The 25,570-nt window shown below is 36.7% G+C and overlaps 3 protein-coding genes across 9 annotated transcripts in view; 1 reads left to right on the top strand and 2 right to left on the bottom strand.

Annotated features, from left to right (window-relative positions):
- NF1 (neurofibromin 1) overlaps positions 1-25,570 on the top strand; it is a 293,463-nt gene that overhangs the window by 235,582 nt on the left and 32,311 nt on the right. For all 5 annotated transcript variants that reach the window (XM_050763771.1, XM_050763772.1, XM_050763768.1 and 2 more), the window contains 11 exons: positions 8,698-9,130; positions 10,319-10,659; positions 13,112-13,314; positions 17,277-17,470; positions 18,739-18,879; positions 19,032-19,311; positions 19,749-19,963; positions 20,197-20,258; positions 20,410-20,524; positions 21,084-21,185; positions 22,865-23,005. In XM_050763771.1, coding sequence (XP_050619728.1) covers positions 8,698-9,130; positions 10,319-10,659; positions 13,112-13,314; positions 17,277-17,470; positions 18,739-18,879; positions 19,032-19,311; positions 19,749-19,963; positions 20,197-20,258; positions 20,410-20,524; positions 21,084-21,185; positions 22,865-23,005 — 2,227 coding nt within the window. The remainder of the gene's footprint in view (positions 1-8,697; positions 9,131-10,318; positions 10,660-13,111; positions 13,315-17,276; positions 17,471-18,738; positions 18,880-19,031; positions 19,312-19,748; positions 19,964-20,196; positions 20,259-20,409; positions 20,525-21,083; positions 21,186-22,864; positions 23,006-25,570) is intronic.
- Positions 1-25,570, bottom strand: part of OMG (oligodendrocyte myelin glycoprotein) — a 94,774-nt gene that overhangs the window by 26,357 nt on the left and 42,847 nt on the right. The window lies entirely within an intron of this gene.
- EVI2A (ecotropic viral integration site 2A) lies at positions 556-4,781 on the bottom strand. Of its 3 annotated transcripts, none has more exons than XM_050763843.1 (3): positions 4,393-4,599; positions 3,851-3,898; positions 556-1,914 (listed from the first exon to the last, which is right to left on the bottom strand). In XM_050763843.1, the coding sequence occupies exon 3, from the start codon at positions 1,903-1,905 to the stop codon at positions 1,195-1,197; it is 711 nt and encodes a 236-aa protein (XP_050619800.1). In that variant the 5' UTR covers positions 1,906-1,914; positions 3,851-3,898; positions 4,393-4,599; the 3' UTR covers positions 556-1,194. The 3 variants fall into 3 exon arrangements, with proteins under 3 accessions (XP_050619800.1, XP_050619801.1, XP_050619799.1); XM_050763844.1 differs by lacking the exons at positions 3,851-3,898; positions 4,393-4,599 and adding exons at position 3,183; positions 3,262-3,805; XM_050763842.1 differs by lacking the exon at positions 3,851-3,898 and having other exon boundaries at positions 4,393-4,781.

Genomic DNA, 25,570 nt, shown 5'->3' on the forward strand with positions numbered 1-25,570 from the left:
AATGGTTAGTATATTGGCCAAAATAAATGCCCAATAAGGGATGAGTTTTTTGAAATGTGGCCTGATCTTAGCCCTGTGTTAATTTCAGTAGATATTTGGAAAGTCTGTCAAACCAATTTTTGTAATATATTTAATTGAAGATGGGGGGGGTCTCAACTTAAATGTAAGTCATTATTTTACTTGAAGCCAGTTTATCGAAAGGTTAAATAATAACCTGAAGTATCCAGTTTTCCAAATTTGAACATACACACACACACACACACACACACACACACACACACACACACACACACACACGCACCCCCCAAATCAATCATTAGGCTACTTGGCATCTTGAAGTCCAAATATTAATCAACCCTTGAGTACTTGTTGTTAATGTTCCAGTAAGTAGTATTTATAGAAAAGATGAATATTATTAATCTTAAACAGTAAAACATACTTTACATTTACACTTAGCCTATTGGTGTGGGTATAAATCTTATTTATTTTAGTCGTGCTCTGTTTCTTACTGATCTTTACAACGTGTTCTCTAAAGTAATAAAGTGAATGGAAATATACATAGTCACAGGTTTATTCTGAGTTTTAATTTATTATACAAAATTAAAGGTTTTAATTTAATATTAATAGTAGAAAAACACTTCTTACGTGTGCCATATGAAAGATAAAAGCATCTAGGCTAAAATTAGCTGTGTTGATTGATAAGCTGGTGTGGATTCTGCCACATCCAGCAAAGAAGGTACCATTAAATTGCACAGTTTAGCTCTATCTTTGCATTAGGAATTTGACTTCCATTTGATGTTAAAGCATATACTTGGCTTTAAGGACACTAAAACTCTTCAAAGTTTAATTACATTCCGACAAAGGTCATCTAACCACTATTGCTACATAGGGAATATTTATTCAGTTATCTCTTTCTATCTCTGTTAATCAGTTTCCTCAATTTATCCTTAAAACTTTCCTCAAATGCTTAGTTATTTTATTATTTGCTGTTTAAAATATTCAGTGTCAAAACAAAAGTACACAGTTTAAGTAATTAAGCAGGCATACTTCTTTCCGTCTCACCCACTTGATTCTAAATTACAAGGTCTACCATGTCAAATTTTAGATCATCAGAACAACACTTTGGGATTATATACCAACTGACTTCATTTTTACTCCATAACCCTTCTCATTGCTACTTTGCATTTTTCTTCACTAACCCATCTGTTCGTTAGTAAGTTTTTCAGTTCCTTCTTCATCTTTTCTTTCTCTTGTAGCTGTGAGCACTCCAGTAGATTGCATCACTAGGTTGGGTCCTGTGAGCTGTTTTGTTCTTTTCCAAGTGTCTGATTCAGCGGGCCATAGACCGCTTGCCAGAAAATCACCATTGCTTCTAGGCTGACGCTTGCCTGCTTGTTTTGATCGTCTGAGAGATGAGACTTTGTTTGCCAAAACCACAGTTGATAGAAATAGAAAGGTACAGATAAGAAAAAGCACTGCAATTATAATTAAGCAAATTAGCATAGCCATGTTGTTGTTGTTTTCCGCACAGACATCCTTTTTGAAAATTTCACCATGACTTTTACTTGTGCTTTCAATGCTCTGTACTGTTGAAGGACTGTTGCTGACGACAGAAGGTATATAAAGCTCCTGTTCAGATTTAGAAGTTAAAGATACGATGTGAGATGTTTCAGGCATGTTTGTAGAATTACCTTTATAATCTGCTTCAGGAGTTATAGGGTTTGTGTTAATGTTTTCATTTTGGCTTCTGCCTGTCTTATTTTGAATAACTGAATCCCAGGAAGTAGTACTGTTAGCCCACAGATGGGTATAGTTTGCTTTTGTTCCAGGAGACAAAGAAAAAACTGTTGTCATCAGAAAGGCAAGATGTAGGTAATGTCCTGTGTGTTCCATGTCCATGGGCATACTGGTAATCTGTTGGGATAGCAATATAATTTGTTAGTTTGTGAAAGAATAATGGATCCTAGTTTTGGTAACTGTAGTTAAAAGATAGTGTTGAGATGTTATGGGTAAACTACAAGCTTATGCCTAATATTCACTACCCTGAATTCATTCTCAACTGAATTTCTTTCCTATTCAGCTATGTGTGAAGAAGCATTTTACTTTCTATTACACTTTTAGATGCTAGAAGTTAGCATTACAAATAAATATTAATCATTTTAAGTGGAATATCATGACTTTATATGGTTTTCTCCCTTTGAAGCATGTTAGACTTCTGCTTTGAGTCAGTCAGTTCTGCTTTTACTTCTCTGATTCCTTCTTTAAAAAAAAAAAAAATTAAGAATCATTCTTGCAGAAACTACCCACCCTCTAACCTGTCACCAATCTTTACAGAAGAAATGTGACCTTGACCTTCTTGCTTCATGTATGAAATAAAAATGCAAATTTTTTTTGGTGGAAAGAGGGGAAGTTTGGTAGCAACCAAAAGAAACTGAACTTCTAATAGGAATTCAAGGTGTTCTTTTTCCTTCTTGGGTGTTCATCTTGAAGCTTAGAATAAAGCTGGTACTTAGAAATATATTTGTAAGTATATTTGTGAACACAGTTTTACTGTGGTGGTTGTCTCTTTTCATTTCTGTTTCCCCGTACTGACTATATCTTTCTGAAGGCAAAGGCATATTGGTTTTCTCAACCTAAAAATCTGAAAAAAAGCAGAAGATTTCCTCTGAATAGACTTAAAAGTTCAATAGAAGTTGTTGGGTTTTCTTTTAAAGCATCATTTATACTTAGCATTTTTTCTGATTTGACATAATTGTAAAAAAACAAAAAAAAAAGAAAAGAAAATATGTAATAGAAATAGAGCATCAGGATCTTGATTTGGGATGAAGTGGCAGATTCTAAGCATCTCAACATATAATTGAAAAAGTTGAATTTCCACTTTGGCTCTGAGCTTGTTGGAAACCAGAACAAAAAGGAGACAAGTTATATTATAAATTTTTATTATCTACCATATAATTGATTTAAATAGAAATGGCATATCTTAGAATTTAACAGTTTCATGTACCGCTAACCCAGCAGGAAAGATTTATAATCATTATTGAGGTATCTTATAATAATATACCTGTTTGTCTTGAGCTACTTTTGAAAGGAGTATTTTACTGTTAGCATTTATTTGAATGAACTAAAAGCAAAACTGTATTGTTCTCCTGAGATTTACTAAATGAAATTGCCTGGTTAAGAACCCTATGTGTGCTATAGAAATTCTTCTCAAATGTACATAGGAGTCCTTTTTTAAAAAAAAAGAAAAAAGCAGATTCTTACCTAGCTAGTATAGGTAGGGCCTGAAAGTCTTTGTTTCCAAACCAACTCCTAAGCAACATGGATGCTACTGCTAGTCGGGCTTTTGAACATCAAGGTTTTATAAGAAATGGTTGTTATATGTCATTGGCTAACATTTGTATACTATTAAAATAAAGAAATTGAAAATAAGAAATGTGATATGTTGAGTTATACAAACAAAACTAGCATGTAATAAACAATGCTAACTGGAGACTATATTTCGTATTAATAGTAGGAAGGAAAAACTCTATTATTAAATATTCTAGGATTAAGATTACTTTTTAGATTATGACCTTTAGTAGACAGTTAAAGGCACAAGTCACTGGCTTTTATATAATAGTGTTCATCTTTAATTTTTAAGTTTAGTGACATAAATCTTTGGATATTTCATGATTATTTCACAAAAAGAAATACTTGAAATTGGATTAGCAAGTAATTTCCTTCTTTTTATACTAGACTGGACTTCTGTATTAGATGCTATAATGATTTAAAGTGGATTATTCTTGTCACATTAGTTCATTAACAGTGTAGTATACATCACAGTATTGGTACACATTTTAACAGTGCTTACCACGGGACAGATAATAGGCCTGCTGTTGATTGTCTTCAGCCAGATGTACTGCAATGCCCAAATAAACAAACTGTATGACAAAATGAGACTTTCTCTTGCCCTTACAAATGCCTGAGAATTGAGGACTGTTTTTACACCAGTTTATGCCTTGGAGGCCAGGTTGTGTTATCAAAAGTTTTCTTATCTCTGATCATTTTTGGTAGAATTTATTTTCAGTAGAATTTGTAATGTCCAAGCATTAGTGAAATTTATTTTTTAACTTTTGAAAAATAACAAAACATGTGCGGTTTACTTGTGAAATCCAAACTTAAATCTTTCCTAGTCCTAATTTAAAACTCCATGGCGATGGTAAATTTTTTCATTTCTAACTTAAAATTTATGTAATAGGACAGAAAAAAAAGTATACATTTTCAGTCACTTACCATTCTAGTTTGTTAGTGAGATTCTTATACATTTTGATAGCATTTCCTCGAACACTAATCTGTCAAAAGTTAGAAGTGAAAAGGCATAAGAAAAGCCATATATATATATATATGACCTACCTTACAAAATGCTTGGTCAAAATCTGATTATAACGTGATTTTGATAAACCACTTCTTTTCTTGTCTTCTTATTTAAAGCAGAATAGACTTGGAGAATATGAGCCTTAAAGTAAATCTGCAGTAAAAAAAAAAAAGGATATGTGCAGCTAGTTTTCCACTTTTAAAACCAAACCACAGATGACACATTTCCTTTCCACTGCAACTAAAGCACATGTCACGGGGGGGAAAAAAAACGAAAAAACTCCAACTCGTCTAGTTGGCCACTGGCATGACAGGAGGCTTTGTAGAACAAATCCCCGCCTCCAGAACAGGGAGGGTTTTCCACTTAATGCCGTTTGACAGTATGCTCATTCTATAGGCCTGCTACATGCTTTAGTGTCATTCAAAAGAGGTTTTGAAATGGTATCTTCCATTTCAAATCTTCTCTAAAAGACGTATTTGAAATCTACAGACTGATTTGAAAATGTGAGTTTGGAGTCCATGGGATGCTGGTCAGATAATATACAATTGTGGAACTGTAACAATTATTTGAGAAAATATCTAGTAAGCTTAGATTATATGGGACAGAAAATGCTTTTGTGTGGTGTAGTGTGTATACACACACACACACACACACACACAAAACTGTCAAACATCCTGTCATCACCTCAAGTTTAACATGTCTGAAACAGACTTTAAGAATTGGGTATGGGCTGGACACGGTGGCTCATGCCTGTAATCCCAGCATTTTGGGAGGGTGAGGCAGGCAGATCACTTGAGGCCAGGAGTTCAAGACCAGCCTGGCTGACATAGAGAAAACCTGTCTCTACTAAAAATACAAAAATTAGCTGGGCCGGGTGGCGTGCCGGGTCCCAGCTACTTGGGAGGCTGAGACGGGAGAATTGCTTGAACCCGGGAGGTGGAGGCTGCAGAGATCATGAGATCTCGGCTGCATGAGCTGAGATCATGCCATTGCACTCCAACCTGGGTGACAGAGTAAGACTCTGTCTCAGAAAAACAAAACAAAACAAAACAAAACTGGGTATGGCAGCACCTATCTGCAATCCCAGCAACTAGGGAGGCTGAGGTAGGAGGATCACTGGAGCCTAGGAGTTCAAATCCAGCCTGGGTAACATAGCAAGACTCCATCTCTTAAAAATTAATTAAGTTAATAAAATAAAAAGAACTTTATTTTTTCTTTAAAAGAGACTGCCTGTCACAGTCTTCTTGTTTCTGTTCATGATAGCAACATTCTAATATCAGAGGCTTAGTATACAACACACCATTTTAATTCAAGTCTTCTCAGTCCTGATCAGACTTTGAATCATGTTGGTCCTTCCTTCATATTCTTGGATCAGTTTCTTTTTCCCTGTCTTTACTGTCTACAGTAGTATTTTAGATCCTTATCAGGTCATACCTAGACTCTACAGTACCTTTTCGGTAGCCCTGACTCCTTCATATATCTTGTATACATCACTTTCTTTGGTCATATCACCCCTTTCTTTAAGGGAAAATAAAACCGGTTGAACATTCCCTAATACTTACAGTAATGATTCAGAAATGTTTGTGTACTTTTATCAGATGAGAGGGTTGTTTAAAAACAATAAAAGCAGGACATGGTGGCTCACACCTGTAATCTCAGCACTTTGGGAGGCTGAGGTGAGAGGATTACTTGAGCCACAGAAGTTCGAGACCAGCCTGGGCAGCATGGCAAAATCCTGTCTCTACAGAAAAAAAAAAAAAAAAAAAAACCACTAGCTGGTCATGGTGGTACTTATCTGTAGTCCCAGCTACTCAGGAGGCTGAGGTGGGAGGATCACCTGAGCCTGGGGAGGTCAAGGCTACAGTGAGCCGTGAGCCGTGAGCCGTGACCATGCCATTGCAGTCCAGCCTGAGTTAAGAAAAAAAGGAAAAAAAAAAAAACCATGATAAAAATTTCCAGGCCCCACTACATAGATTCATATTTAGTTGGTCCAGGTTGGGACCAGAAAACTGCATTTTTATCAAGCACCACAGGTGTTTCTGATGCCAGTAGTCCACAGAACATATGCTGAGAAATGATGAGCCCCTAGGAGAAAACCTAAGCTCTTTGGTTGAGCAGTTATGGTCTCTTCACAATTTGACTATTCTGTATTTTCCCAGCTTTATCTCTCAAAACTTCCCTACCTGAATCCTCCATTCTGGCTAGACTAGCTGTCTCTTCAACACATCTAGTTACCGGTTTCTTTTCCTTTTTGTCTTTCTCCATAAGGCGTGCCCAATCCTCTTGCTGAGTTCTGCATTCCTCCTTACCCGATTCAGCCACTGTATCTTCTATGTAGCTTTCACTGACTGCCCAGTTTGTGTTGATCTCTCTCTCTCTCTTTTGTCTTAATAACAGTATTTTCTCTGCAGTTCTTTGACAAGTGATTACATTCTACCTCATATCGTTTATCTTGAAATATTTGACTTGTTTTAAAATCATTTGACTTGTCATATTTTTATCTTATTTTCTCCCAACAAGATTAAAAACTCTGAGGTGCAGTTTTTTATTGATACATGATAATTTGTACATATTAATGGGGTATGTGTGATTTTTTTTGTTTTGTTTTGTTTTTGCTTTGTTTTTGTTGGAGTCTCGCTCTATCGCCCAAGCTGGAGTACAGTGGCGCAATCTCAGCTCACTGCAAACTCTGCTCCCCGGGTTCAAGCAATTCTCCTGCCTCAGCCTCCCAAGTAGCTGGGACTACAGGCACGTGCCACCACGCCCAGCTAATTTTTGTATTTTTAGTAGAGACGGGGTTTCGCCATGTTGGCCAGGCTAGTCTTGACCTCCTGACCTCAGGTGATCTGCCTGTCTGGCCTCCCAAAGTGCTGGGATTACGGGCGTGAGCCACCATGCCCTGCCTGTATGTGTGATATTTTGATACATGCATATAGTGTGTAATGATTAAATCAGGGTGATTAGGATATCCATTGCCTCAAAGAAAATAAATTGTTTCATCTAGCTGTTTTGAAATATACAACATTACTATTAACTAGTCACCCTACTATGAATAGTAGAACTTGTTCCTTCTATCTAATTATAATAATACATATATATATATATTTTTTTTTTTAAGACACTCTCACTGTTGCCCAGGCTGAAGTGCAGTGGTATAGTCTCAACTCACTGCAGCCTCTGCCTCCCAGGTCCAAGTGATTCTCGTGCCTCAGCCTCCCAAGTAGCTGGGATTACAGACATGCACCACCATTCCTGGCTAATTTTTGTATTTTTAGTAGAGACAGGGTTCTGCCATGTTGGCCAGGCTGGTCTCAAACTCCTGGCCTTATGTAACCCACCGGCCTCAGCCTCCCAGAGTGCTGGGAATACAGGCGTGAGCCACTGTGCCAAGCCCTAATTATATTTTTATATCCATTAACCAACCTCTGAGGTAAAGATATTTATTTTAACTTACTTAGTAGTATTATCACCAGAATCATCACATACAGAAAACTTTGGGCCTAAGTTAATATAGATTCTTTTGATTTGAAACTTTGGTGCCATTACTTCAGGGCTTTTTCATGGTCATCACTGTGGCTGCTCACATTTATTAGTATTCTTTTGGTTTTAAGCAACATATGACCTAATATGGCTTAATCAACACACGGTATTTATTGGCTTATATAACTAAGTAGTCCTGGGATAAATTTGACCCCAGGAGAGGCTTTATCTAAGACACAAATGATATGGCCAAAGCTCCAGTTTGTCTTTTTATTTCTCAGCTCTTTCTCTTCAGTCTTTTGGGAAGCTCTTCTTTTATATCCCAAAATATGAGCTAGCAACTCCTAGGGCTATGTATTCCCTTGTTTATAAACACCAGGAAAGAAATATCTCAAATCCCAACAATTGAAGCTAAAGTACCTGAACTGGGCCTCTTTGGCTCTGGTTGTCCTGGTTTGAATCATGTGTTCATTGCTGAATCAGCCTGTGATCAAGGTGGGATAAATGGATTGGCTAAAACCATCTCACTCCAGAGCTCCAGATGGGTCATTCCTACCAGACTGTTTGCCTAAGGAGTTTGGTGAGCCTGCAGGCAACCTACTAATTCCCACTGTTTTCTTCCCTTCTTGACTAATGAGCAAATTTGTTATTGTTGTTGTTGCTCAAAATTTTTGAATTGGAGATTTGTCTCTTCTCTTAGCCTTATTTCTCAGTGTTCAAAAAACAACTGATTTAAAAATTGAAGAATTGTTTTATATTATTCTCTCTAGAAAATGAATCATAAAATAAAATCGATGAGTGGCATCTCTATATTTATTTAAAACACTGTTAATAATCTTTGTCTTTTTTGTCATTTTCCTTAGGTTCAAAACTGGTCAAATCAATGGTGATTTGCTGATATACCATGTCTTACTGACTTTAAAGCCATATTATGCAAAGCCATATGAAATTGTAGTGGACCTTACCCATACCGGGCCTAGCAATCGCTTTAAAACAGACTTTCTCTCTAAGTGGTTTGTTGTTTTTCCTGGCTTTGCTTACGACAACGTCTCCGCAGTCTATATCTATAACTGTAACTCCTGGGTCAGGGAGTACACCAAGTACCATGAGCGGCTGCTGACTGGCCTCAAAGGTAGCAAAAGGCTTGTTTTCATAGACTGTCCTGGGAAACTGGCTGAGCACATAGAGCATGAACAACAGAAACTACCTGCTGCCACCTTGGCTTTAGAAGAGGACCTGAAGGTATTCCACAATGCTCTCAAGCTAGCTCACAAAGATACCAAAGTTTCTATTAAAGTAAGTTTTAGTCTGTGTTTTGTAAATGATTCATTGCTTTTCTTGACTGACTAGACTATATCCTGGCCTCCCTAGGTGTCCTACCCCCATAGTGGTATATAAAATGTCACGTAAGGCCATTGCAGTGGCTCACGCCTGAATCCAAGCACTTTGGGATGTCAAGGTGGGCGGATCGCCTAAGGTCAGGAGTTCAAGACCAGCCTGGCCAACACGGTGAAACCCCGTCTCTACTAAAATACAAACATTAGCTGGGCATGGTGGTGGGCACCTGTAATCTCAGTTACATGGGAGGCTGAGGCAGAAGAATCGCTTGAACCCGGGAGGTAGAGGTTGCAGTGAGCCAAGATTGTGCCACTGTACCCCAGCCTGGGCAACAAAGGGAGACTCTGTCTCAAAAAATAAAAGGTCATGTAAATCTAGATGTAGGAAGACCAACATTTGTGTCATCATGGAGGTCCTGTGGAGGATATGAGACGTATACATTTTATTCTAGGTTAGGCTGGAAGTAGAAGAGCGTTTTGGAGAGGGCAGTTTGTTACGTCATTCAAATCGTAGGAATGTGTGGAGAGTAGAAATTACCTAATGAGAGTTCTTCTGATTATTGCATGCTTTTTGCAGAGTGAGGAACATGAACCTTCAGGATAAAATCAGTACTTTTCTGTAAGATTCTTTTTTTTTTTATTTGGAATCTCACTCTGTCGCCTAGGCTGGAGTGCAGTGGCATGATCTTGGCTCACTGCAACCTCTGCCTCCCGGGTTCAAGTGATTCTCCTGCCTCAGTCTCCCCAGTAGCTGGGATTATAGGTGCCCACCGCCACGGCAGGCTAGTTTTTGTAGTTTTAGTAGAGACGCGGTTGTTGGCCAGGCTGGTCATGAACTCCTGACCTCAAGTGATCTGCCCACCTCAGCTTCCCAAAGTGCTGGGATTACAGGTATGAGCCACTGCACCCGGCATTCTATAAGATTCTTGACCTTTTCAAAAAGAAAAAATAAAAATTTTGTAAATGTTTATTTCTTTTGAGAACATTTATCATAACAATTACTGAACCATTTGAATATACAATGGTGGGAACTCTTCCTTAAATGGCATAGTGTTTTGGTTGGTTGGTTGGTTTCTGGAGCCTTTTAGAATTTTATGTAAAATAATTTAATTCTTCTCCACTTCACCCCCTCACCACCACTTTCCAGGTTGGTTCTACTGCTGTCCAAGTAACCTCAGCAGAGCGAACAAAAGTCCTAGGACAATCAGTCTTTTTAAATGACATCTATTATGCTTCGGAAATTGAAGAAATCTGCCTAGTAGATGAGAACCAGTTCACCTTAACCATTGCAAACCAGGGCACGCCGCTCACCTTCATGCACCAGGAGTGTGAAGCCATTGTCCAGTCTATCATTCATATCCGGACCCGCTGGGAGCTGTCACAGCCCGACTCTATCCCCCAACACACCAAGATTCGGCCAAAAGATGTCCCTGGGACACTGCTTAATATCGCATTACTTAATTTAGGCAGTTCTGACCCGAGTTTACGGTAGGTTTTTTAAAAATTCACTTCAGTTTTATTTGGGGTTTGTTGCTTTTAAAATGAGACCATTTAATGAATTTTAAAACAGCCTCTACCTTAATATTGTAAATTGGAAGGTATGCAGTGTTGGTTAACCACTGTGACATCATCAAGTTGTGGGGTATTCACATGAACTGTGGAATTCCAAACAGGGTGATTCACACTAAACCAATATATGTCCTTTCTCCAGGAAACTTTCATGTAAAACAAAATGACATAGCAGATTTTTTTTCCCCAAAGTATCCTAAATTAAGTTTTTCCTCCTCTAAGTCCTCAATTTTTTTTCCATTTTCAGAAGTATATCGCTATTTAGTTTAAAAGTCAAGTCAGATTATCGTTTGACAAAAGGAGGCCTAATGTTTAATAACTTGGTAACAGTATTGCATACTTTCCACCTACATCACTCTTAACAAAATTCCCAAAATAAATCTTAAATACATCATCTGAGCAGAGTGTAATTGGTTCCATTTAGGGTTAATAATTTGAATATGCATGTGGAAAGAGCATGGCTGTGGAGTGAGTAGATTTGGTTTGAACAGATATGCCACTTTCTTGCTATGTACTTTGAGAAAGATACTGAAGTTCTCAGAGATCTAGTTTCCTCATTTGTAAAATAAAGTTAATTGCCTTCCTCATATACCTACAAAAGCTTAAAAAATAGTATGTGTAGTAGTATAGCATAGCAACCTAGCGAATAGTTTATACTTGGTAAGTAGTATTTTCTTATCTTACCTTTTCCCTCCCTGCCAGCGTCTCCTTGCACCTCTCCTTTACCAAGTTAGGATAATTATTTGTCTCAAGTACCTTGAGACTTTGAAGATTTTTACAGATGTAAATTCTTCTGAAAATTTTCCCTGAGGATAACATAGCCCAGATTTTATAGTGGGCCTTTTAGGATTCCAAATTCTCCTTTACTTAAAAGGAAAAAGAAAAAAAAATCAAGATTTATTTACTTGGACGGGCTTTAGAAATTGCAAGATTTTGTGTATGCTTTGCTTCCTTTATCTCATAGGTGTCTGTGACACCTATCCTGGGTTGAGGAAGTCCAATTCTTTATAAGTGTTGAAATACACAGGATAAAAGTTTTGTCAAAATTGTATAACTTAGAATTCCTGGGAATTAGTAAAAGATACAAGCTGAGCACCGTGGCACACACCTGTAGTTCCAGCTACTCAGGAAGCTGAGGCGGGAAAACAGCTTGAGCTCAGGAGTTCAAGGCTGCAGTGTGCTATAATCATGTCTGTGAATAGCCAATGCACACCAGCCTGGGGAACATAGTGAGACTCTAAAATTTTTTTAAAAAAGAAAAAAGATATATAAACTTAGAAACAATAACACTAATATTCACATTTTAGATACATGGAGCTGTAAGCCTGCCTTTAATTTCTAATTCAAAGACCTTCACTGAAAAATACAAACAACCTTTTAACAATTATTAGCCTGGGTAAACCTGTATTCTTCTCTAGTGACCTAAAGCAAACTCTTACAACTTCTGCTTTTTGCTGAAGCATGTCATCCCAGAGAAAAAGCCTTTAGGCAGACTTAAATTCTAGTGGCTTTGTTCTCCTATATGGTTGTTGCATAAATATAGTAGCATGATAAACATTCAGACGTAAGGAAAACCTGACGTTTACTGAGCAAACTATTTCCTTTACTGGACAGGGGAGAAAATTAAAATTTTTAAATTGAGTCTGAGTGTTTTAGACCGTCTCCTAAATTGCTTAAATATATTTTCAGACATTTGTAAGTGATGTTTGGTCTCAATGAAACCTGGATATTACAGGTTTTTTTCGATATTGGTGGTTGTATATGATGTAATGAGGTCATAGAGGGAAAAATGGGAGGACTTAATTATAAGTTAATTTTGTTTTTAACCTTCAGTTTGTAGGGTAACTTTTAGGACACCCAGAAAGAAGTTCAGCAGACCCTGATTAAAGATTTTCACATTCTAATTTGATGAAGGGAAGGGCCATCTGATACCTGTCCTTACGATCCCCATTATAACTGGATCTAGTGGGAAAGGGAACCAGAATTTGAGTTTTGGCTTTACTAAAAATGTATTGTGTGCCTTATTCTTACTTAATTTCTATTGATCCACCTTAGGACCATAAGTCCTTTCATATTTTGTGTCCCAGTAAGATTGATTTTAGGAAAGCCTGCACCCCGCCTCTCTGTCGTAGGAGCCTCACAGTGCTCTTATGGTTATATGAAGTGTCTCCCTTTTTATAAAATCCCTAAATGATTAAGGGGTATTTTGGTTTTACTGTGGAATTATAGCATCTTATTTCTAATTGATCATAAAACTTAAAAATAGTTGATCATACTTTGTAATAGAATCACAAATTGTATGTTATGAAAACATTTTGGAACTATAAGGAAAAATACGTTTTAAAACAACTTCATTTGTGTTTTCTTCTAGGTCAGCTGCCTATAATCTTCTGTGTGCCTTAACTTGTACCTTTAATTTAAAAATCGAGGGCCAGTTACTAGAGACATCAGGTTTATGTATCCCTGCCAACAACACCCTCTTTATTGTCTCTATTAGTAAGACACTGGCAGCCAATGAGCCACACCTCACGTTAGAATTTTTGGAAGAGTGTATTTCTGGATTTAGCAAATCTAGTAAGTAATGATAATTTTCTTTAATACTAACAATTATTCTAAGAGAATTCAAAGAAAACCCTTTCATTTCAGAATTTGCCAGTGAAGCCTTTCACTTATATTTTTACTTTTTTTCCTCTTCTGATTTTATATCTGTGGTACCCTGTAACTGAAGGAACTCTGAAGGAACTTTTTGGTAGGCCACATTGAGAAATCCACCAAAATTCTGACAATAAAAGCAAAGTGGCAAGAGTTTGGTACTTGACACAACTCTGGACCACTACTTTTCTTCACTGTTAAAGTTTAAGTAGCTTCAGCATTTCTCTTGTTTGCAGAAAAGTTCACATAAGTATCCATGTTGCCTCCTTAATTTTAGAGAACTAATCATTTTCTCTTTTCTTCAGGTTGACTTTGAACAATAATTTTAAAGTACATGTACAGTTCACGGAGAGCAAGCACAGTGGCACATAATACAGGGCCCTGAGTCAGTTCTGACTTGGTATTAACTAAGTCTCATAAATTTAACATCCACTCTTTATATTTGTCCATCTTTATATCCAATCGCTTTATAAATGTTGATCTTCTCCCAACATATTTCCTGACCTTTTCTTCCCTTTCCTTTTCCAGTAATACATAAAACTTTTTTTTCTGCATTCAAACATATTTCTTGATTTTTCTATATTAGATCATTAAAAGCTTCAGCAATTCACTAAGACGCTTTTTCAGGTAAGAGGTGTAGGAATATAACCCTAACAAAAAACAATGTGTAGGACAGACAAAACAAGGAAAATATAAACTTTAGTGATAAATAATATGAGAAAAGATTTGAGTGAATGTAAAGGCATATTGTATTCCCGCATGAACAATTCTTCCCAGATTATTACAAATTTAATGTAATTTCATCAAAATAACCATGGGATTTGAGGATTGAGAATGGAGATAGAACTTAAATGATTCTAAATTCTACATAAAAGTGCAAAAATAGCTAAGAAAATATTGAAAGGAGACTTGAGACTTGATAGTACAGATGTCTGAACACTTTATAGCAGTACAATAATTAAAACATACGTGTGCAAGAATCAGCCATCAGATCAGTTTAAGAGAAACAGATTGATAAAGAAGCATCACAAACTGATGCGGGAGAGATTAAGTCATTTAAGAAATGAAGTTGGGAAATGACTTAAATTAGGTCTTCATCTTCACCATACACCACAGGATACCAAGTGTGTTCTGCCTGTATTTAAGAGTTGAGTAGGACTATGTGTGGTGGCTCACGCCTGTAATCCCAGCACTTTGGGAGGTTGAGGCAAGAGGATTGTGCCTGGAGGATTGCTAGAGCCCCAGAGGTCAGGGCTATAGTGAGCTATCATTGTACCACTGCACTCCAGCTTGGATGATAGAGTGAGAGCCTGTCTCTATTTAAAAAAAAATAAAAATAAAAAAAATTTTTTAAAGTTGTATATAAAAGCTTAGAACCATTTTAAAAAGAAGAGGAACAAGTGAGTATTTAATTGCTTTCTAGATGAGTAAGGACATATGAAGTAAAAAAGGGATAGAATGAAACAAAGGAAATAGCAAACAGATTTGACTACATAAAACTTCAAAACATGTCTACTAAAACATAAACACAAGTGAAGATAATTAAAAACTATGAAATACACTTGGAGCAAATATGATAAATGATTAATATCCTCAATCGGCCGGGCACAGTGGTTCATGCCTATAATCCCAGCACTTTGGGAGGCCGAGGTGGGTGGATCACAAGGTCAGGAGTTCGAGGCCAGCCTGGCCAATATGGTGAAATCCCCTCTCTACTAAAAATGCAAAAATTAGCCGGGTTTGGTGGTGCATGCCTGTAATCCCAGCTACTCAGGAGGCTGAGGCAGGAGAATCACCTGAACCCAGGAGGTGGAGGTTGTGGTGAGCCGAGATCACTCCGCTGCACTCCAGCCTGGGCAACAGAGGAAGACTCCGCCTCAAAATGAATGAATGAATGAATGAATGAATGAATGAATGAATGAAATCCTTAATCATGAAGAGTGCTTACAGATTAATAAGTGGATTAACAGTAACATACAAATCATGTTTTTAAAAAAGAATATTTGTACAAAAAAAGAAAAAAGCCAGGCACCATGGCGCATGCCTATAATCCCACCTACTCAGGAGGATCGCTAAGCCCAGGAGTTTGAGACCAGTCTGCACAACATAGTGAGGCTCCCATCTCAAAAAATATATATATTTATATTTTAAGAAATTCACTAATAAAAGCAAATTGAAAGAATAGTGAGATAATATATTTAGTTATCAGCTTGGCAAAGTTTTTTTTTAAGATCTATTCCTGGTGGTCTGTGGAATTGTGAGTATGGGCAATTTTTCTAGAAAGGCATTTGGAAGTGGATAACAAGACCTTAAGACTATTCATACCTTTTGTCCTCATAATTCTGCTTTTTAGCGTTTATCCTAAATAATGTTAAGATGTTTATTATAGCATTATTTTTATGTAGATTTTTAAATTGAGGGTATATCTTATCAGTAAAGTGCAAGATCTTAAGTCAACAGCTTGATGAACTTTTACACGCAAATACATCATGAAAGTATCTCCAGATCAAGACAGAACATTTCCAGCATCCAGAGGGATATACTCAGTACCCTCCCTTCAGCAAGAGTAAACACTATTATGACCTCTATTGCATAGATTTATTTTGCCTACTTTAGAACTTCATATGATATTATTCATAATAGCAAAAAAATGAACCGGCCAAAAGCCAAAGAATAAGGAACTGATTAAATTATTGGTTCTCCATCTGATGCAATAATACGAAGCCATTAAAAAATGGCTTTGTTACAGAATTTCAGTTTGGAAGATGAAAAGGTTCTGGAGATGAATGGTGGTGATGGCTGCACAATGATTTGAATGTACTCAGTGCCACTGAACTGTGCCCTTAAAAATGGGTAAAGCCACGGAACTGTACGTTTAAAAATAGTTAAAATGGTAAATTTTATGTTGTGTACATTTTACAATTTTAAAAATTCTTTGAGACTTTAGGTAAAGTGTATAAATTTTTGTACAATTTTTGTCTTATAAATGTGAAGCTTTTTCAAGTAAGTTAAAAAAAAGTTCACAGAATTTGTAATGTTGAATAAACAATCTCAGTATAGGTCAGGCGCAGTGGCTCACTCCTGTAATCCCAGCACTTTGGGAGGCTGAGGTGGGCGGATCACGAGGTCTGGAGATCGAGACCAATCCTGGCTAACACGGTGACACCCCGCCTCTACTAAAAATAGGAAAACAAAAATTAGCTGGGCGTGGTGGCAGGTGCCTGTAGTCCCAGCTACTCAGGAGGCTGAGGCAGGAGAATGGCGTGAACCCGGGAGGTGGAGGTTGCAGTGAGCCCAAATCAAGCCACTGCACTCCAGCCTGAGTGACAGAGCGAGACTCTGTCTCAAAAAATAATAATAATCTAAGTGTAATCACTGAAAAGAATATTCAGAGCATAGTGCATGTATAACATAATCCCAGTTTTTGTGGGGGAGTGAGAGTGGATTATACTTATGTACACACACATAAATGTACATTAAGTCTACATAAATTTGAAAGCCTGAGGAGAGATGAGATGATACACCGATGTTAATACAGTTTTCATTTTTGCGGTGATGCTTTCCTTTTACCAAACTTTCTGTGATTACCACATTTTCCTTTTATAATGAGAATAAAACAACTTTTTAAGAAGAAAGGACTAAAATGGAGGAAAATGAGACAAAACTTTTCAAAAATTGGCTTACTGGCTTTTAAAATTACTTTCTTCAAGGACTGTTCTTTCTTCACCTCTACAAAAATACATTTGCCAAGTCTCTTTTCTCCAGGCCTGATTCTAGGTAATGGTCTTTACCTTTTACCGTTTTTTCCCTGAATTCTTAATATTAAATAATTGTTGATGTGATTTTCATTGACCATCACATGCTAATAGTGTATTTTTTTCCAGGTATTGAATTGAAACACCTTTGTTTGGAATACATGACTCCATGGCTGTCAAATCTAGTTCGTTTTTGCAAGCATAATGATGATGCCAAACGACAAAGAGTTACTGCTATTCTTGACAAGCTGATAACAATGACCATCAATGAAAAACAGATGTACCCATCTATTCAAGCAAAAATATGGGGAAGCCTTGGGCAGGTATTGAGTTTGCTCAAATATTTATCTAGTATCTCCTTTATGCAGGTATTTATCTGGTGCCCATGTTGGGCAAAGCACTGCCCCAGATACTAGGGATAGAGTTGTAAAAAGCACAATTTCCTCCTTCAGAAAGCATGTAGACACTCACCCAGCTCTTCATCTGATTCAAAATTGTAAATGTCTAGTGCATATCTCAGAGCCAGAGAAAAGCTAGTGATTTGCACAGTCTCCTTCTTGGCATAATTATAGACTGTGCAAATAACTAGCTTTTATATATATATATATAAAATATAGAACTGTAGAAATCTGATGACATTTCTAGTAAATAGTGCTTTATTCTAATTCTCTACATTCCAAAGGTGTCAGTAGATGTTTCTTCTTATTGATGCTATTTGGGACATCTGCTTTCATTTATAGTTCTACATAAGAATGCCAGTATTAAAATAGGATATAATGTAAATTTTATTTTTATCTGACAAGAATTAGGCATATCATTTCTTCAGAGTAATCAATTAAGGAAATAATGTCCTCACTCAAACACTGCTGCTGCTCTTCCAAATAATTTGAAATAACCTTAGAGCCAGTGTTACAGCCCTAGAAAACATCTTGGTACTTGATGTCATTTCCTATATTTTATTTTTTTTTTGAGACTGGGTCCTACTCTGTTGCCTAGGCTGGAATGCAGTAGTGCAGTCTCGGCTCATTGCAACCTCTGCTTCCCAGGCTCAAGTGACTCTTCCACCTCATCCTCCCAAGTAGCTGGGCCTACAGGTGCACACCAACACATCTGGCTAATTTTTTTTTTTTTTTTTTGTAGAGATGGGTTTTTGCTATGTCGCCCAGGCTGGCCTTGAACTCCTGGCCTCAAGCAATCCACCTGCCTCAGCCTCCCCAAGTGCTGAGATTACAAGCGTGAGCCACTGCACCCAGCTCTGTATTTTCAAATAACTATTTTATATTGATCCTACATTACTGTCTTAGAAAAGCACAGAGATACTTTGCAAGTGACTGAAGATAGTATTGATAGAGATTTAAAATTTTTGAATGCCAGTCTCTTAATCTCTGAAGGAATCAAATACATATACTCATCCTTTCCTGGATATTTTATAATAAATTGTATTTACTGACAGGTCTGTAAATAAAATCTAGTATTTTTGAGGCCTCAGGTAAAATAGAATTTTCATATTGATTAGGCTGTTCCAATGAATATTTTTAAATTAAAAATTGGTAGAGTGATTAAAAACATGTTATTTTCCTTCTTCAACTAGATTACAGATCTGCTTGATGTTGTACTAGACAGTTTCATCAAAACCAGTGCAACAGGTGGCTTGGGATCAATAAAAGCTGAGGTGATGGCAGATACTGCTGTAGCTTTGGCTTCTGGAAATGTGAAATTGGTTTCAAGCAAGGTAATCACTTTTCTTTTGCCCTCTGTACTATAGCATATCTGTTTTATCATCAGGAGGTTTTTTGTTTTGTAATTACTTTTAAACTGAACTCTTTTGTGCTAAAACTTTTAGTCCCATGTTTTTTTAAAAAAAAAAATCTTGCTTCTTTACAGGTTATTGGAAGGATGTGCAAAATAATTGACAAGACATGCTTATCTCCAACTCCTACTTTAGAACAACATCTTATGTGGGATGATATTGCTATTTTAGCACGCTACATGCTGATGCTGTCCTTCAACAATTCCCTTGATGTGGCAGCTCATCTTCCCTACCTCTTCCACGTTGTTACTTTCTTAGTAGCCACAGGTCCGCTCTCCCTTAGAGCTTCCACACATGGACTGGTCATTAATATCATTCACTCTCTGTGTACTTGTTCACAGCTTCATTTTAGTGGTAAGTTCTCGGAAAGGAATTTGTGTTTACCAGTTCCTTTCTCCATTTTACTTCACCTGATCAATATGGATTATCTTATTTATGTTGGTGCCCTAACACCAAGTTGCTAATTTAAGCCTGTGGTAATGATATGCAATATTACCAAAAAGAAAATAAATTACTTCCATTCTATATCAAGCTATAATAAAGCATACTTGTCGTGTAGACCCTTGTAGTTATCCCATAAGCAGAATACTCAGTGCCAGTTGACCATGTTCCATTACCAGCACTAATTTGTAGATAAATGAAGCAAGAAGCATTAATACAATGTATCTAGAGGTTTGATTATGTAATTTTTATATGGTATTCAGATTTTCTAAATTCAAAATGAAGCATGGAACTTTAGAAATTAAAAAGTAATATTTTCTGTCTTCACTTGTTCCTTTATTCTCTTACAGAAGAGACCAAGCAAGTTTTGAGACTCAGTCTGACAGAATTCTCATTACCCAAATTTTACTTGCTGTTTGGCATTAGCAAAGTCAAGTCAGCTGCTGTCATTGCCTTCCGTTCCAGTTACCGGGACAGGTCATTCTCTCCTGGCTCCTATGAGAGAGAGACTTTTGCTTTGACATCCTTGGAAACAGTCACAGAAGCTTTATTGGAGATCATGGAGGTAGAGAAGGCAAAATGATAAGAAACTAAGTTAAAATCTTTTTTTAAAAATATGTAAATACTATATAGAAGAAATACTGGTTTATTGTGCTATTTTGCACTTAATGCTTAAATAAAACACTTGATGGACTGTGTTATTGGTAACAGATAGGTCACTTAATGACATCACAATAAACATTTAACAGTTCTAAAAATATTTATGCACATATGTATTCAGAGTATCCCCTTTTTTAGGCATGCATGAGAGATATTCCAACGTGCAAGTGGCTGGACCAGTGGACAGAACTAGCTCAAAGGTATGTCCCAAATTAAATATAAGTTGTAAAAATATGTGTATTGTTGAAAATACAGCTGTTACTGTATGATCAATATTATAATTTATAATTTATTATTTAGTATATATAAACACAAAGGTTTTTATAAGTTCTGTGGATCTTTTAATTGCAGATTTGCATTCCAGTATAATCCATCCCTGCAACCAAGAGCTCTTGTTGTCTTTGGGTGTATTAGCAAACGAGTGTCTCATGGGCAGATAAAGCAGATTATCCGTATTCTTAGCAAGGTACCTGTTCCACCCTCACTTCTCCCAAATATTTATGGTTCTCAAGTTGTAAAGCATATCTTTCATTTTTCTAAAAGACATTTAAATTTGAGGTCAATAAAATATATGTTACTTATTAAGCCTTTAAAATGTATTTTGATTATTTATTGTAATTATTTGAAGTCTTCTCTAAAGAAGCTGTCTTTATTTGTAAACTCTGATTACTTCGATAAGGAAGATGTCTTTAAAATAAAATATGTTGCCTCTTTTGCTAAGCAGGTACACTTAGTATTTTACCAGTTTTCAAAGTATTTAATTATATGGTAAGACTATAGCCTTGTATAAAATTATTTAATTTGTAATTACTATCATAATGTCTGACTCTTATAATGTAGAAATATCAAAACATAAGAAAACAAATGTACATTAAGCTAGCTACGAAGATCACCATAGCATTAGAAATCATTCTAGCATTTATTAAATAAGTAAATGTTCCTTCTGAATTCATTCTGAGATTCAGTTTAGGAGTTAATGTTTTATTTCAATGAAAGTAAAATAAAAAATTCTGTTTTCCTAAAAGGCACTTGAGAGTTGCTTAAAAGGACCTGATACTTACAACAGTCAAGTTCTGATAGAAGCTACAGTAATAGCACTAACCAAATTACAGCCACTTCTTAATAAGGTAATTACTGTACAGAAAATGAGCACATTCATTTTGGGTATCAGTGTTGAATTTTACTTTCTTTCAAAGAGTTTAGAAAATAAGATGAGAATAAGTTATAATGAAAAAGCTATAGTTAAAGTAGAACCTCTTAGTTGTTTGAAGTAGTTATATTAGGAGAAGAGTAAGTATGGCTAGTATGTTCTCAAGTGCTTATAAGTTTTTTGTCTCATCAGTGCTAAAGGAAAGATAGGTATATATTCTTAATTATTTTATCTTATAAGTATTGATTATCTGCTATTGCCAAGGACTGTTTCAGGCGCTAGAGATAGAGTACTAACAAAGCCCATAAAACTCACTGCTGTCATGGAGCTTACTTTCTGGGGTGGGTGTGGAGGTTGGGGAGTGAGTGGATAATAAAGTAAACCAAATACATAGTATGTTAGTGATTATTACTATGGAGAAATTAGATCTGAGAGAAGTATACTTGATCATCATAAGAGTTTGGGTGCCAAATGAAGATGATATTTAAAAGGAGTAAAATGATGTGGCCATCTGAGCTTAACCCATTTTTATATTTAATATATCTGGACATCATGTTTTCGTATTAATAAAATGAAAAATCTTAGATTAGATAATGGCATAGTGTTACCCTCCAGTTCTAAAGTAGTTTAATTCTGTGATTTGAGTACAAAGGTATGCCAGACTTGGGAGACATAACAGAGAAATAAATACCTGTTATATTCCTGGTTTGTCTACAAACATCCTAATTTTATATTATACAAAATGGTTCTCTGGTCCCCATCTTATAAGTGAAAATGAGCTCAGAAGGGCTAAATAACTTGCCCAAGGTCACATACCTAATAAAAGAACCATGATTCTAATGCGATACTATTTGACTCTAAAGTCCATGTATTTTCCCTAATATCACAGTGCTAAATAAGGATTGCCAATAATACATGCTTTTAATTCGGAGCAGCAAGAGATTACCATACTGGTTAAGGGTGACAAGAAGTTGAAAAGACAGAGTTTAAACTAAAGTTAAAGGGAAACATAGGAGTTAATGTAGTAGAGAGAAGGGGAGAGAGCTGCACAAGAATGCCGGGACAATGGAGGGAAGGTGGGTAGAACATTCTAGTTGTAATGGAGAAACTTTTCAAAGGAATCAAGAGAGGGAAAGTTGTGAGGACTGGATAGACCTCATCCCATATTCAGCATTGTTCAGAAAAGAGTTTGGAAATGTACAGTTTTTAAGCAGGCAAGTCATGTGATGAAAGCAGGACTTAGATCCTGGTGATAGTGTGCACAGTGGATTGGAGTAGGGAGAAACTGAGGTAAAAAGAATCCACCTTTATAATAAAGAAGGTTGGCATGTGGTAATGTCATTAGCAATAAGAAAGAAATGACAGATACAAAAGAGACTACTCTAGAAGAATCGACAAACCTTGGTGACTGGATTTAGAAGTCAAAGAACAGGGAGAAGTCAAAGGAGGTGCTAAGTAATGCTCTCAGTCCAGCTAACAGTGTCTTTAGTTATACATATGGAAAGGTGAAGAGCTTACCTGTATCTTTATCTTCCCCAAAAGAGAAAACCTGGGTAATTTAGGAAGATAAGCTGCTTTATTTTTTACTGCAGTGTGTTTTGAAAGAGACTACATCATGATTCATCTTACTAGCCTCAAACATGTCTCCTTTGCCAGGACTCACCTCTGCACAAAGCCCTCTTTTGGGTAGCTGTGGCTGTGCTGCAGCTTGATGAAGTCAACTTGTATTCAGCAGGCACGGCACTTCTTGAACAAAACCTGCATACTTTAGATAGTCTCCGTATATTCAATGACAAGGTAAGCAAGCTTTCCCTTGAGGTTCCTAGATTACTCAAATTTAGAATACTCTTCCATCTTTTATTGTTGCTATTCTTTTAAAATCACAAGAAGTCCATAACTTAAATATGAATTTCTTTAATGTAACTTATTGCGAGTATATTTCCTTACCAGCTCATAAAGAACTATGTAAACTCAAATGCATATTTTTTATATAAAAATAGCAAAAAAAAAACCAAAAAAAAGTACTGGCCTAATACTAGTAGAATTCCAGAATAAGGATAAATAATATATGATTATCCTTACAGAATGAGGATAAATAATACATGGTAATAATATTAATAGCTACCATGCCAGGCTATATGCTAAGCACTATTATTTTTAATTTTCATAACCTTAAGGTAAAGGTTAGCATTCTCTGCCACCCATTTCACAAGTGAAGAAATAATATAAAAGTAATCTTATTTTTACTTAATAATGCCACTTAATGAAAAATAGGTATAATTCATAGTAGATAAGGAAGCTGGAGAGTCTAAAGGAAACTTTTGGGTACTTAATTTTACTAGTTTTTTCCTTCTGTCTAATCTTACTTTAAAATATACCATTAGTGGCCAGGAATTGTGGTTCACACCTGTAATCCCAGCACTTTGAGAGGCCAAGACAGGTGGATCAGTTGAGCTCAGGAGTTAGAGACCAGCCTGGGCAACATGGCAAAACCCCATCTCTACAAAAAAGGCAAAAATTAGCTGGGCATGGTAGCATGCATCTGTAATCCCAGCTACTTGGGAGGTAAGGTAGGAGGATTGCTTGAGTCTGAGAAGCAGAGCTTGCAATGAGCCGAGATCACACCATTGCACTCCAGCTTGGGCAACAGAGCGCAACCCTGTCTCCAAAAAAAAAATGTGTATATACATATATTATACACACACATATATATGTAATGTATGTGCATACATATATAAAGTGTGTGTGTGTGTGTGTATATAAAAAACATATATAAAATCCAACTCCAGTTAAGGTTAATAAATGTTAGGAGGGGTGCTAGTGTGTGTGTGTGTGCGCATGCGCATGCATGTGTGTGTGTATGTGTATATATATATGAACATGGGCAAGTTTGTTGCGGGATCTGGCCAGCAGCCTGCAATGCAACGGGGCTCGCTCTTTGTTCCCAGGCAGATTGGCAGGTCGAGAAATAATAGACACACACAAGATAGTGAAAGCTGGGTCCAGGGGGGTCACCGCCTTCTGGTCCTGTGATGCCGTCAATGCACTGGATGTACCAGCATTTATTATTAAGTTTAGTGAGGGCGGGGGTAGGTTAGTGAGGGATTTAGGGTCATTTGATTATGAGGTGAGATGGTCACATGGGGTGAAAGTAATTCTTTAACATAGTATCTGTATGCAGAAGTACAGTATACAGAGATAAGAATTTATAATACAGTGTGTGCATCAGTAATTTCTAACAGAGCCTTAAAACAGAAGCACACTCTCTCCATAACCTCTGATTAGTAAGATATTAATCAGCAGTAACAGTTGCAGCAAAAGCTGGTTACAAACAATCCATAGAAACAGGATGTGAAGCTAGACAACCTGTTAGACCAGAAATTCTCAGAAGGGAGTATGCCTTAACCCTAAAGAGGCCTAGAAGAGCTGTGGCAAGATGAGGGCATTTATAGCCCTATCTTATCCATATGAACAGGCACCCCTCATGTGTCCGTTTATAGGCTCTCCACAAGGGTCGCATTCCATTCCTAGAGCTATGAACATCTGCTTTTCTGGGATAGGAATCTTGGTGATATGAAACCTCCCTGACTGCACATCTGTTCATAGGCTCTCTGCAGGGGGAAAGCACATCACATGCTGTTGGCTCATTCTGGCAGTCCATCCTGGCATTGTCTTTACACAATCCTGCATGCAATTTTGTATTTACAATAATCAGGAGCATTTCCTCTTTGATTCTGTAGCAATAGTTTCAGGGGTCTCCCTACACAAGTTACTTCTTAGTTCCTTTCTAATTTGTAAAATGGAGATCTGATTGGGGTTGGATTTTAGTTCATAGAGAATAGAGGAGAGAATAAAATAGTGTGAAATTATGTCCGTTTTGTCTTTGGATAAAAATGGGAAGTGTCTAGGAGAAAAGAGGGGAATGTTTTTAAAAGAATATGTATATACAATGAGATGTGAAATTAACTGAACTGTGGGTAGAAAGAACAGGATTATGGCTTTAAGTGTAAAGATACTTGGTCTAAACATTATTAGTTCAGACTACCAGATGTAGTGTGAACCTGAAACAGCTATGGGTCTGAGATATATGGACACAAAATTTTAGGAGTAGGAGGTCTTACGGAGTTTATTAATCAGACCTCCATTTTGCAAATTAGAAAGGAACTAAGAAGTTAAGTCACTTGCCCATGTTTGTACATCTGTTTTGAGACTAGAACCCCTCTTTCCTAATTCTCATTGCCCTTTTTCTAGAACTATTTTGGGACAATGGTGGTCAGTGATATCTAGTTGTTGGCTATTTATATGTTAAGAATATTTGCAGATTGGCTGGGTGCAGTGGCTCATGCTTGTAATTCCAGCACT

The sequence above is a fragment of the Macaca thibetana genome, chromosome 16 (genome assembly GCF_024542745.1).
Source record: "Macaca thibetana thibetana isolate TM-01 chromosome 16, ASM2454274v1, whole genome shotgun sequence".
Classification (NCBI taxonomy): Eukaryota; Metazoa; Chordata; class Mammalia; order Primates; family Cercopithecidae; genus Macaca; species Macaca thibetana.

What these genes read in the sequence shown, in the direction of transcription:
- EVI2A (XM_050763844.1), bottom strand. Translation starts at nt 3,320, where the DNA reads ATGTTGCTTAGGAGTTGGTTTGGAAACAAAGACTTTCAGGCCCTACCT.